At 44.2% G+C, this 14,305-nt stretch overlaps 1 protein-coding gene across 3 annotated transcripts in view; it reads right to left on the bottom strand.

Moving 5' to 3' along the window:
• Itgae (integrin subunit alpha E) overlaps nt 1-14,305 on the bottom strand; it is a 69,140-nt gene that overhangs the window by 16,361 nt on the left and 38,474 nt on the right. For all 3 annotated transcript variants that reach the window (XM_078042668.1, XM_040269536.2, XM_040269539.2), the window contains 10 exons: nt 14,162-14,297; nt 13,647-13,789; nt 13,220-13,360; nt 12,362-12,586; nt 11,181-11,311; nt 10,078-10,208; nt 8,630-8,793; nt 7,286-7,414; nt 4,261-4,334; nt 554-686 (listed from right to left, as the gene is read on the bottom strand). In XM_078042668.1, the coding sequence (XP_077898794.1) occupies nt 554-686; nt 4,261-4,334; nt 7,286-7,414; nt 8,630-8,793; nt 10,078-10,208; nt 11,181-11,311; nt 12,362-12,586; nt 13,220-13,360; nt 13,647-13,789; nt 14,162-14,297 (1,407 nt within the window). The remainder of the gene's footprint in view (nt 1-553; nt 687-4,260; nt 4,335-7,285; nt 7,415-8,629; nt 8,794-10,077; nt 10,209-11,180; nt 11,312-12,361; nt 12,587-13,219; nt 13,361-13,646; nt 13,790-14,161; nt 14,298-14,305) is intronic.

Consider the following 14,305-nt stretch of genomic DNA (forward strand, 5'->3'; position numbering starts at 1 on the left):
GGGACCCCTCCCCCTAAATGACTTAGGTCTTCCAGGCAAGAGCAAGATGGTTTCACAGTTATTGATTAAATATCAAACAGCAAAGTTTCTGGCCATCTGTAAGTTTAGAGAATAAAATTTCTCAGTGCTGTGATAATTCATAGTTGTAGGTGTCCTTGGGAGAAAGAATATTTCCTAGTATCTTTGTACCTGGCTTTGTATCTGTGATCCCAGCTTGGTAAAGGGCTGGGCAGAATTTCATTTTCCTAGCCCAAGCTAATTTTTACTTTCTCAATGCCTTAGGGTATTTATCTCTCAAAGCCCTGGTTAAAAAAGGCTGCAAGCAGAGAGGGCTAATTGTGCAGCAAAATGGAGGCCCTAATGGTATTTAAAGCAAAGAAAGAATCTAGTACAATTGGGTGGGGTAAGACTCACCTAGTTACTAATCATTTATTGGATGGACCAGAAGGAAGCTGGAGGCAGGGAGACTAGTAAGGAGGTTGCAAGAGAAAAGCAGGTGTATGGCAAGGGAAATGGTCGAGTGGCATGTTTCTGAAGCTGCTGTTATAGTTACCTTTTGTATCCTCTTAAACTGTAAGTTTCTGGGATAATTCAAAACCATCCTTGTCATATAGGAATCTTCCCCAGAGTTAGTTAGGCTAATGTTCATGGCCAGCTCCTTGGTGAGACCCACCACCAATTCCTGCCTGCACAGGCAAAGATAAAAATGTTGCCAGTTTATTTAATCTGTACAAACTTGGATGCAATAGGACAGCACATTCTTAACTACCTTCTCAGATAAACTGCCATTTAGCCTAGATTTTCATCCCCTCAACATAACTTGGACTGCCACACTCATTTTCGTTGCTAGGTGAGATTATAATGCCTACCACTTACCATGTGCCAAGGACTGTGTTTCACATGCTCAATTAATCCTCATAAATCCCTGTGAAATGGCACAATTATTCTATTTTGTAGAAAAGGAAACAGAAGCCCAAAGAGGCCACTTGGCCTGAGGTCTAGCAGCCTTCAAAGAGAAGTAGGGAAAATCAAATCCAAATCCTCTTTCTACCACCAATTAATTCATTTTGACCCTAGGCAAGGCACTCCATGGCACACATTCATCCATTCCACAATTATTTACAGATCTGCTCAGCACTGGAAAGCAGGACGCACATAACTCTACCTTAGAGGTCCAGACTGCCGAACAACCTCAGTAATTGAGAATGACTAGACATATAGTAACATACAAAAACACTTTTTAACTTAATTGAGATTGACTAGACTTATAGTAACATACAAAAACACTTTTTAACCATGTAAAATGTCCAAAGGTGGAATAGACAGATCTGGTAAGTGATGCAACATATGTTTTGTTGTTATTATTTGGTCCTGTTTTTAATTTTATCACAGCTGAGAAGATGTGGATTGATTGGAGGGAAAGACAGGAGTCAGAGACAGAATCTGCTGTGGAAATTCATCCATCAGGTGATAAATGCCTGAAATAAGACAATAGTATTGGACGCAGAAAAAGGGAAGAGAGGAGTCAAAGAAGATAAGGGAAGCAGAGAGGTAGTCAAGGGTGAATTCTAAGTTTACAGCTTGACTGGCCAAGTGATGTTACCCTCTGAGGGAGAGAACACAAGAGGAAGTAGGATGGAGGAAGATGAATTCAGTTATGAGAAGAGGTGCCTATAGGATTAAAGGTAGAGGTGCTGATTGTTAGTCAAACATACTGTTCTATAGTCCATAAGAAAGCTCTAGGAGTCAAGGCTTTGGAGTGCTTTGGAATCCGGCCCAAAAAGCAGACATAGCTGTTTTCAACAGGGAATTAATTACAGCCAAGAATCATCCAGGATATTTAATAGTGTTTCTTAACCTGAGTTCCAGAAATAGTTTCTGAGGGCCCAGAAACTATTTATGAATGAACATGTAGTCTTCTAGGGAAAGGGGTCCATAGTTTTCATTAGATTTTTATTTATTTATTTATTTATTTATTTATTTATTTATTTATTTATTTATTTATTTTGAGAGTCTATGTCTGCAGAAAGGTCAAAACCACTGAGACAGACTCAGCAACTTTTGAAATAGAAGCAATTGCTTGACTTCTTCGCTAGGGGATGATGCAAGGCAAGCTATACATGCTTTATCTGTTTCACAAGGAATTGGCTGAGTGGATGGTTCTTGGCTGTAAATAATTCCCTGTTGAAAACAGCTGTGTCTGCTTGTTGGGCCGGATTCCAAAGCACTCCAAAGTCTTGAATTGGGTCCTTAGTGATGGGCAGCACTAAGCTGTCCATATCTGAAATTCAAGAACTACAACTGTCTATGAGGGGCTTTCCAGGACTCAAGGAACACCATTCTTCCCTACAGATTCCACCCACAGATTCCATCTCCAGCCAACTGACTGTCAGTATCATGATATACACGCAGCACTAGTAACCAGGGAGGACATGAATTTAAATTTAAATACCCAATGGGACTAGTGGCTAAGATGTTAGATGGTATAGTTCTAGATACTCAGGCTGTGACTACTCTTCTTCACTCCCCACATCTACTCTGACAGCAAATGTTCTCAGTTTCTCTGCTATCACCTGGGTGCAAGCCACCCTCATCTATCAACTGCATTATTACAGTAATACTTACTTATTGTCTCCCTGCTTCCTCCTTTGGTCCCCCAGTCTATTCTCAACATATCAGCAAGAATTATGTTAATTATAATGTTAACACACACCCATCTTTATAGCAGCACGATTCATAATAGCCAAGTTGTGGAACCAGCCTAGGTGCCTATCGACAGATGAATAGATAAAGAAATGTGGTAATATATACACAATGGAGTTTTATTCAGACATAAAGAAGAATTGAAATTATGTTATTTGTAAGAAAATGGGTGGAACTTGAGAGTATTATGTTAAGCAAAATAAGCTTAATCTAATGGCAAAATAAACCAGACTAAGAAAGTCAAGGGTCCTATGTTTTCTCTCATATGTGGAAGCTAAAGAGAAAAAAAGGAGGAAAAAAAAAGGTGAGAGGAATTTCATGAAATTAGAAGGGAAACCAATAAAAGAAGGAAACCATCAGGAGGGAGGTAGGGAGGGAGGCAGAAAGGGAAAGGGGAGGTAATGGAAAAAATGAAATTGATCAAATTACATTATGCACATACACAAAATATATATATGTATATATACATATATATTTATATATGTAATATATTACATATTATGTATATATGTGTATTATATATATATATATATAATACACATACATACATATACACACACACACAAACACATAAACTCCTCTGGCCTCCCAGTTTACAGTGAAAGTCCTTCTGAGGACCTAAAAGCCCCAATGATCCTCCCTACCCCTTTACATTTCCCCAATCCCACTTCCATACCTCACTATAATCATACCAAGCCCTTGTCCTACCTTCCACCTGCCAAGCATGCTCCCATCTCAAGGCACTGGCAGTTGCTCTATTCCCAGGCACTCACATAGCTCATTCCCCCACCTCCTCCTCCTATAAGTGCCAAATACCACCCTCCCTGACTACCCCAATTAAAACTGAAGCCCAGGAGCTGGGGATGTGGCTTAAGCAGTAGCGCGCTCGCCTGGCATGCATGCGGCCCGGGTTCGATCCTCAGCACCACATACAAACAAAGATGTTGTGTCCGCCTAAAACTAACTAAATAAATAAATATTGAAATTCTCTCTAAAAAAAAAAAAAAACTGAAGCCCAACCCCCACCCAGCACTCCCTGCATTATTTTTCTTCATAGTACATATCATCAACTTAGAGTTTACTTAATTATTCTCCCCCTAAAAACATCAGGAGCGCAGGGATTTTTGCCTGTGTTGTAAGGTTTCCCAGTGCCTAGAATGCATATCACAGAGTAGACACTCCAGAAATATTTATTGAATCAATTAATGAATTTGGTCAAGAGGTGAGCCAGGAAAGAAGTTACCTCTAGCCAAAGTAGCCCTAGTAATGGGGTATATTGAGTTATGAACATAGCATCATCCAGGATGTTAAGAGACCTGGGTTCAAGTTCACCAAATGACCAAGGCTCTCAGTTACTAAAAGTCTGTTTCCTGATCTATAAAACAAAAACACAAATCTCTGTCTTGTGTCTCTCATAAGGTGACTGAACAATCAATGTAAAGACCTTTGGGGGAAGGAGGAAGAAGTGTGCCATGGATCCCCCCATGAGGAGTTTGCCCAGGTAAATCTTTAAAAGGAAGTTAACTGCAGAAACTATGACAACTGGATCCAACTCACTGAGAGATGCTGGTGACCAACTGTAATTCAACGATGCAAAACAGTTTATTCTTGCAATTCTTCTCATAGGGTAGCTGTAGGCAGACAGAGAGGGGCAGGATCAGTGCCTTCCCTGGCAGCCCTGCTTCATGATCATCTCCTTAAGAAGCTTGGACCTGCCCTTCCTGCTTACTCTGAAAAGTACAGTTAGAGAGAGGTAAAGGTTCGCTAGCTGGGATTGTGCCCATAGAGTTGTGACTGATGTCCCTGAATCTAGCCTGTAACACAGGCACACCATGATCCAGGCCTCTGGCCAAGGTAAAAAATGGGGTGACCTTTGTGGAATGGTGGGTGTGCCCATCACATTCATATCACATGAATGAAGCAGCGACACTCTCAAGCAGCTCACTATTTGAAACACTTGGGAAGGGAAACATCTGTGAAGGAAAGCTTCCTTAGCCTTTCCAAATGTAGGCAGGAGAAGCCAGGGCAGGAATGGGGCCACCTAATCAAATAATGCCAGGTCCAATCCTTGGAAAGTTTCTCTCCCCTACAGCTGGTCTTCTCTGTAAACTAGCTATTTCCCTAGCAAGCTTGCCTACACATCATAAACTAATTCAGGAAGTCACATTTGGTTCAAAAGAACCCTTCAAGGTTAAAAAGCCCCAGTTTGAGTTGAAAGATAAAATTTTCCAAAGTAGCGGGGTCTATTTTTTGTAATGAAGGAAGCACAGCCAGCTCCTTAGCTGGGGGAGTCTCTGCATTTATGTCCCCAGCAGCCAGCAATCACCACAGCAGACTTCTGCCAGACTGTTACCATGGTGTGGGGTGGGATTGGGAGCCCAGAGCTTGAAAGGAGACTTTCTACTTCCTGGAGAAGGGAAATGCAATTTACAAAAGTCGGAGTGTGGAGCTCTATCTAACTGGGTCAACAGTTTTATGCAGGGTTCTTTTGTTTTGTTTTTTATATAGTCAAGTGGCCTGTTCTCTTTCATCCAACCTCAGTGAAAGGGAACAGGGTTAAACCCAGATAGAACTCATTCTCTGGCAACATTTATGTGCCTGCACCAGAAAATTTTTCCTTATTCTTTTTGTAGATGGAATAAAAAAAATTTAATGTCTTTCCCAAACCATTATAGCAATGACTAAGGTAAGACTGATAAATAGATGTTAAGCAGATATGTACATAATCTCAAAGCATCTCACCATAAATATTTATCAATTACAAAGGCAAATAGTACTAGTAATGGAACTAATCAACATTACATGCCTCCTGATGTGATATTCTAAGGACATACTTTACTCCTGTGATATTCCTACCAAAGACACATTTGACCTGAATCAAACTATGGGGGAACATCAAACAAACATAAACTAAGGAACAGTCTATAAAATGACTGGCCTGTACCCTTCAAAATGGTTAAGTTCATTAAAGACAAGAGAAGGCAGATAAATTGTTCCACATTAAAAGAGATGAAGATAAATGACAAAAATGCAATAAATGATCTTAGACCAGAACTTTTTTCCTTTTGCTACAAAGGACATTAATAGGTCAACTGGAAAATTTGAATACATTTATAATTATAGTGATCATAATATTTTATCAGTAATTTCCTGATTTTGATGCTTGTACTGTGCTATCTAAAAACAATGCCCTTGTTTTTTAGTAAATATATACTAAAGCATTCATGATAATGAGATAACATATCTGTAACTTATTCTCAATAAATAATGCTCAGGGATATTTATTTTGTTTTGGTTTAAATCTGTCTTGCCATGTTGCCCATCTGGCCTTGAACCCCTGAGCTCAAGAAATCCTTCCACCTCAGCTTACCAAATATCTGGGACAACAGGTACATGCCATCATATCTGGCTCTGAACTATTCTTGTAATTTTCTGGTAGGTTGAATATTTCAAAATTAGTTACCCTAATTAATGGTAATATACTTATCACCAAAACTCTATTACATTAGCTCTCTCAGTCTTTTCTGAATCATCTAATTTATTGCCAATACCAAATTTTTAAAATTCTACAAAAAATAAGTACACTTTTATAAATTTAAAATAAAGTCCCTTTGCCTAAAAAGTTCAGAAGACAATCTTGCTCATAGGGAATCTCTCTTCCTGGGCAGATGAGCAATAGGAATGGTCACCAGATTATGTTACTCTTCCTATTTCTATCATTCCTCATGACTGAAATGTTAGGTATTGATAAAAAGCAGAGCTAAAAATCTATATGATTTAATTAACACAGAGCATGTTTTGTTCAAAATACTGGACAGTCATGAGTGCCCTATGATTAACCTGGAGATATTCCTCATTGCCTGAAGATTTCTGTACCTGCATGAACTAATTTTGACTTGTTTTTGAAGACTTAATTCACCCCAACTGACGATAATTATTATTTTTTAATGTTCACCTTGACATTTCTCTATCCCTGCAGATTCTCCTATATTCTCTAAATGGAAATTGGCAGAGCACCCTGGGAGTCAGGGCCTAAGTGAGATCTCATAGGATTGGGAAACTTGACTCTTTGTTGCCTCCTCTGACTTCTCTTAGTCATGAAAAAAGTTTCTGTGACATGCTTTTCTTAGCTGCACCAAAGGAGACAGTGGGGTTTGGTGGGGCCAGAGGTTCAGCCTGAAGGTTCTGGGCAGGGCCTGAATAGGCAAGTATACCAAAGGCCTTCCTCTCTTGCAGCTCAGGTCAGGACAGTTCCAATCCACCTCTCTCAGGAATATCCACAACACCATCCTCAGAAACCTTTACCAAGTGAGGATCTCAATATTTTAATGTAGTCTATGCTTCATTGAATCTGTAGTGAGTGCTTTTTGTGAACTTAAAGTGGGTTGAAGACCTGTTACCCACCAATGAGGCCCTGAGCAAATGAACACCATCTTAGTCTCCACTTCCAAATCTGTGAGGAACCCAGCTGCTGTCTGAAGACCCTCCCTCCAACCTAGCATTCTTTGAAGTTAGGATATCAGGTGCTTTTGTGGGATGGCCTCTAGTAGGGTTGGGTCCTAGCTGTTGTAGGCAGAGTCACCTGGAAAATGGTTGAGGGCTCCGGAGGGGACTCCAGAATGGGGCGGGAGTGGCCCTTCCATCCCTCTGGTATCTGGAGTTGGTAGTTGATTTTGACACTGATGTTGGAGAAGCAGTCCTCCTCACAGAGCTGCAGGGACACAGAGGAATGCAGGATTAGATTTGGATTTGGAGAAGGTGACAAGGAGAATAATTTTAACTTTGCTGTACCCATTAAGAAATAAACGTTGAAAGTTGTGAGTCGGAAGTCCTAAGTATCTGCCAAATAATCCCGTCTGAAGGGAAACTTCCTTCAAGAAAGTTGCTAAGAGCTTGGGGGGAAAATCTTCATTGAACTGCTATGGCCTCAGGTATCATAGCTCCTCAGGGTTCTCACCCCAGTTACAAAGGGATTCTGTCCACCAGGGACTAAGAACTGGCTCAGACTTTACTTGGAAAGCAAATGGAAGCCATATGAGGGAAGAGTCATGGTCACATATAGATCTTTCCCAAAGCAGCACAGAGGACATATTGGGTAAAAACTAAAAATAAGGATATTGCTGAGGACACTATTTGCCATTCTTTTGTTTAAATGAAACTCTTGGCCATGAAAAGGACTTTGAACATGCGAGAGGAAACAAGCTTGACTCCCTGGTGGAAAGGGTAGTTATGCTTTTATTTAAGAAGACCATAGTTAGACTAGAAACTCTTAAACCAATTAACAATCACCTTAGGAGAATATAGTAGTCTGAAACATAATTAATGAGTTTGTTTATTAGAGTAAATTACCTTTATAGGTCCTGTTAAGCTCCAAGTCCTGACAAATATTTTCTTCCATATCTCCAGAGAGATATGGAAGATATAATTTTCTTCTGGCAAAGGAGAAAATCATTCTGAATGATAATTTCTGTCTTTCTATTTCTATTCCAAAAGTTGGAATTAATCAATTTTTCTGATGTTGACTCATATGAGGGCCTTCAGCCCACTGTTATTACCAAGAGGGTTAGATGACATAATAAACACTCCTAATTTATTACCAAGGAAAATACCACCAATTAGAGCATCCCCCCTTTAGTCCAGCTTCTTTTCTTTTCTTTTCTGCAGTGCTAGAGATCAAACCCAGGCCCTCATACATGCAAAACACATGCTGTATCATGGAGCTACATCCCCAACCCAGATTTTTAAAATTTGGACTTCTGGTATAATTATCTACGTCTCCCATGCCATTTTGTGATTATTGATCTTTTATAATTGTTTTAATTGCCTTCCTCATATGTATGAGTTCATATCCTGCACTGCACTTAACTCAAAGCTTTTCTCAGTGTCCTAGACCTTTCTAGATGTCTGTATTACTTCCTCCACTTACCTCTTCCTCCACGGGGTTGAGCTGGAGGGGTTTACAAAGATGGGACTGATTGCTCCACTCCCTGAGGTGGCTCAGACAGTCCCTCGAGTCAGAACACTGCAGCCTCTTTCTCGGCTTTTCCATGTCCACATCCAGTGTGAATTTAAGCGATGTCCCTCTGAGGCCTGAGGATGAAGACCAGATCTTCCTGGAGAGGCTGGGATGGACATGGCCCAGACAGAGAGCCTCCAGCCTGCCCAAGGATCCTGTGACCCTTCCTGAACAATATCCCATGCAGCAAATTTCCTGGAGCTCAACTTTGAGGGTCTTTATTTCAAAGATGCTCTTCTCACTGTCCCTGAACCTGGTGAAGGTCCATTCAGCACTCCAGCCCTATACCCAGATACAGCATATTCCTAGGACTGAGTCTGCCTTCCTTAGGGAAGAAGGCTCTCCAGGAGGATGGGACCAAGGGGGAAAAAATGAGGAGGAGGAAGAGGAAGAAGAGGAGGAAGGGAAAAGGTGGTGGAATATAGAGAACAGAGGGAGAAATCACAGCGTAAAATCTGAGCATAGCAGGCCTGGAAGCACCTTAGAGATTCCCTGGGCCAACAACTCCTTTACTGTACAAAACAGAAACCAGGGATCAAAGAGGGAAAGATACCTTCCTAGTAGCACACAGCCCTCAGCAGGCTCTGTCCTGGAAGTGACAGGTCTATCATTTTCTACCCTCAGGTTTAAGCAGAGGCCCTAACCCAGGATTCTGCTCTCTGACCTGCAGGGAGCAGGGAGTCATCGCAGGGTTTTTTACTGAGAGTTTCAACCTTGGGGACTACTGCTGAGAGGGCAACAGTACTTGCATTGGCAGTAGACACAGGGACTATGGGAACCATGCCCGCCTTTTCTTTCTAGAATCAATCTCCCAGTGAATGTCAGATAAGGGGATGGAAGAGGGGCTAGGTCTCTAGCAGATTATTTTTGGCCAGGGGGATACAATGAGGGAAGAGGAGAAGATATAACTCAGAAGAAGAGGGAGGGTACTTCTCAGAGCCCCTGACACAAATGAACAACATACATGCACGCGCGCACACACACACACACACACACACACACACACACACACAAACGCACACTGGGAGGAGGCCGGGGAAAGCAGCAGATGAAGAACGAGATGGAGCTGCCTTTCTGAGTCTTCTTTCAGAAACTCAAACCAGCATCTCTGAGAAAAAAGCAATGCCCCTCTCCCCAGCCCAGTCAGTAAAGCTTCTCTGAGATGGATGGAACATCAGATCTTCCTGGGGCAGTTCTCATTTAATAGAACTTAATGTCACAGGAGCTAAGATCTAGCACGGGATCTTAACCATCAGAACCTCCTACCAACCCGCTACCCACAGTCCTCTTTCCCTGCCTCCCACAAAAGCCAATAAGGAATGGCCACAACAACCCAGGGCTGCTCTGCTGCCTGTTACCTGTCTCAGCCGCTGAGGTCAGAGAGCTGATTTCAAAACACAGATGTACATTCACACTGCCATTGAAGCCAATGGGCAGTGCACTGGGGGTAAAGTTCATGGACACCTTCAGCCGAACCACAGGTAGTGAGCTAAACAAGACAGCAGAGAGGACTGTGAGAAGTGACCTTGGGTTTCTGGGTCAGTGCACTCATTTGGGCATTCACATGAATACCTCTACTATGCAGGGGTGCTTGGAGTCAGGATACAATAGAGAAAGAGACAAGTCCCTGCTCTAGTGGGAAAACAGACAAGCAAATAAATAGGAACAAATAAGGAAATATTATATACTGGTAATAGTATAATGACACAGGATAAGGTGATGGAGACCAAGGGCTACAAAGATTAGGTGGTCAGGGGTTGCTTCACAGATAAGGAGGCATTGAGATGGAGATCTGTTAATAAGGAAGAGCCAGCTCAGTGACGATCTGGGAAAAGAACATTCCAGGCAGAAAACAGCTACTGTGAAAAAGGCCTATGGCAGAAATGAGTCTGATTTGTTTGAGAAATACAAAGACCAGCATGACTGATACATAATTAGTGAGACAGAGGGTAATAATGGGACATGGAATTGGAGGGATGGGCAGGATTGGGTCTCAGAGACCCCTTGAGGCCATGGTGAGGAATTGGGGGGAGCCACTGAAGTGTCTTAGGCAGCAAAGTAAAGGGATGACCAGCTGCTGTTTGGAGAATGGAGAACAGGGAGAGGAAGCAGGGAAGACCGCCACACAGTGGTCCATGCAGTGAGAGATGATAGCACCTTATACCAGGAGGTGTTTTGGAGGCAGATCCAGGAAAAGCTTGTTGATAGAAAGAAAAAGAGGAATCAACAGTGACTCCAAGGTTTTTGTCCTAGACTTTAGTGTGAATGATGGTGCCCTTCCCTAAGACTGGAAGCCTGAGGGAGGGGTGGACTTGGGGGAACAGTGTTTGAGAATAAGAGCTCCATTTTGGTATGTGTTCACTTTAAGATGCCAGTGAGCAGCAATCAAGTCTGGGCTTAATGAAGAGGGCAAATGGTTGAGGTGGGGCCTGGGACCCCAGAAGGCAGGGCAGACCCCTACCGCAGCACAACTGCCCGGCCCAAGGTGCCCACGGTGATGTCAGCGAGGCCATCGCCACTAAAATCTAAGCCACCAGCCACAGACGTGCCGAAGTAGCGGAGTCCTGAGGCCACAGCTGAGGCACTGATCCGCTGTGAAGAGAGAAACACAAGGTGTGGAATGGAGAAGGGGAACAGAAAAGGAGAAGTCCTCTCATGTTCTATTCCATTCAGCAGTATCACTACCTCTCTGCCCCAAGGAGTCCTCAATCTAGGAAAGGAAAGAGGCAACCAGGTTTCCTAGGGGAAATGGAATTTGAATGGCTCTTTGAAGAGCAGGTGGATCTTAACAGTGGAGATGGAGAGAAAAGAATGAGGGATCCAGAAAGAGCAGTTTCCAGGAAGCTGCCAAGGGCCAGTGAAGGAGGATGGGGGAGAGGGGCTAGGGGTGTCAGAAAAGCTTTTTTAAAGAAGTGACATCAGGATTACATTTTAGAAATACCACAAAGGGCATGGGGTGGAGATGGGCAGGAGGCAGGAGCTACTAGGGTTTGAGCCCAGGGAAGGGAATGATAAGACCTAGGCTGGGGTGATGGGGATGGAAATGAAGAACTAGATCTGGGAGAGAACTAGAATCATTAGGAGGTAGGGACTAACCCTACCACCTAAGGTACCGGTGTCAAAGTACCTGGGATTATGCCAGGTTTCTGGTATGGGGATGGAGGGGTATAAGGACCCAGGAGAGCCCTTGGTTGAACAGTGTGTGAGAGTGAAGCCTGGGGGTCATGAAGAGTGAGGTTCTCAGGAAGCCATTAGAGGTGGGGAAAGTGCCCATCAAAGATATAGCCTGACTGGCAGTGGAGCCTGGAGCCTGAGAGGAATTGGGTGAAGGACAAGAGCCAGACAAGGGGCAGAGAGGAGGGAGGTACCTGAAGCAGGTCAATGGTCAGGAAAGGCAAAGAAGGAAGAAATACAAGTAGGAAGTAGACAGTGTCTCAATCTCTCCCCATCTAAAGGATCTAGGGGAAGCCCTGGTCTGGAACCTCCTTCACCTGGCCTGGGTGGGTTCTCTCCTTCACTATGTACTCCCAACCACCAATGCCAGTCCTGAACTTAGGAATGGGCCTGATTTAAGGCTCAGGTCATCCTACTGGGGGACTTCAGAGTCCCAGAGAAGAGGCAAGAGAGAGCCCCACAGGTTACCTGTGGTTTTTTGTCAGAGAGGCCATTCCAGTGTCCATTGTAGATGTACACACTGCCAAAGCTAGCACCATCATCTGCCTCAAAACCCTCCAAGGGAGCTCCGATGGCCACATCTGTGAACGTATCCTGGTTGATGTCCCCCACAGTTGCCATGGCAAAGCCAAAGCGGGCATGGGTGAATCCAACAAGCCCACTCAGCGTGCATACTAAGGAGAAGGAACCATCCTGCAAAGCAAACCAGTAACTCAGCCCTCAAGAGAGGAATGAAGGATGTCTACCTCAGTGCCACCTGGCAGGGACATGCTCACAGGGCCTCTTGATTCTGATTCTTCAGCAGCAGTCTGGACTTGGAAAAATGAGGGACCTTCTCAAGATCTCACAGTGAACCAGTGGTAAATCTGGGGTCCTCCTGCTTTGAAGTTCAGTACCTCAAGTCTGCCTCCTTCTATTCCCATGCAGAGGAGAACTGGATTGGCAGTTGGAAGGCCTGGATTCCAGTCACTCTCCCACCTACTTGCTAGGTAACTTGAGCAAGTCTCAACATCACTGAGGCTCACTGAGCCTCAGCTTCCTTATCTGTAAAATAGGAATGACAGCTACTTTCTATAATTACTGTGAGAAACCAGGGAGATCATGGATGATCCTGTCAACTTGAAACTATGAGAGATGTTATCAGAATGTGAAAGTAGGGGATGGGGAGTAAAGCAGCTGCCCCATCTGGCAGTCACTTACTCTGAACACCTCCCCATTACTACCCACTGCTACCAGGCAGGGCCAGGCCTCCCCAGCCTTTGCTACCTCTTGCCAGGCTGAGTAGCCACAGCCTCAGCAAGCTCATGGAGATGGAGACCCTCCCACCTGCTCATGCAGACGGTACATGTAAACTCTGCCTTCTTCTTTATGGATGTGGTAAAATGGAGCAGCCACCAGCAAGAAGTCCGTAGTCCCATCCATGTTGACGTCCACAGGGCACAGCTCAGAGCCAAAGTAGGACCCCATCTACAGCCCAGGAGGAACTTAGCACTGGGGAAATGCTGGGGAGGTCCCTCCTCCACCCCTCAGCAAGGCTAGACTTCTGTATATGCTTTTCCCAGATCACCCAAATGCAGTTGTTCCAAATTAATTTGATAGTAACACAGGGGACTGGATGGGTAGCCCAGTGCTCAACAATGGAGGATTCACCATGCAGACACGTAGAGCCATCGAATCCTACCCAGGAGCCTGAGCTTTGTGCAAGCTGGGCCCATCCCTTTCCCTAGGAGAAGGGGGCTTTCCAAGCAAGTACCTGCTCTCCCTCTAGGACCGGCACAAAGGTGGCCTCTCTACTCTCCTTCTGGAGCTCAAACACGGCCCCACGCTGTTTGTACCGTGGAGCCCCGGCCACATAGAAGACACCACAGGTCTTGTGTAGCACTGCTACTGAGTAACCTGGAGCAGGGAAGTGAATGTAAACAGGCTGTCCCCACCAATCCCTGGAGTCCCTCCTACCCAGCCAGGCCTTCACAATCAGCGAGCATACTTATGCACAGTCACTGGTCACATAGGTGATACACACACATAAGGGGTGAGGGGTGTGAGGGGCACCCACTGCTATTATTCATAGAGCAGTCTGGTCCTTCCCTAGGCAGTCACCCAAGGCTACCCTGCCTTAACCCACACTTCTAAACCTCAGGTTCCCTAAACAGGGCCCACCCCATGTGACCCAAGTAACCGATCAGTGCCCACCCCCACCCTGACCAAGAATCATACTGTGTAGACAAGGGTACAGCCTCAGAGTCCTAGTCTTGGCCCTGCCCTTACCCAGGTAGCCGTATTGCACAACATTGGAATTTGCCGCAGTCTGATTCAGAAAGCGACCCCTGCGGCTCTGCGTATGGTAGAGTAATGCACCTCCAGACCAGTTAAAGGCCCCCACGGCTCCAAGCAGCACCTGTCCCTGCAGGA

The sequence above is a fragment of the Ictidomys tridecemlineatus genome, chromosome 3 (assembly GCF_052094955.1).
Source record: "Ictidomys tridecemlineatus isolate mIctTri1 chromosome 3, mIctTri1.hap1, whole genome shotgun sequence".
NCBI lineage: Eukaryota > Metazoa > Chordata > Mammalia > Rodentia > Sciuridae > Ictidomys > Ictidomys tridecemlineatus.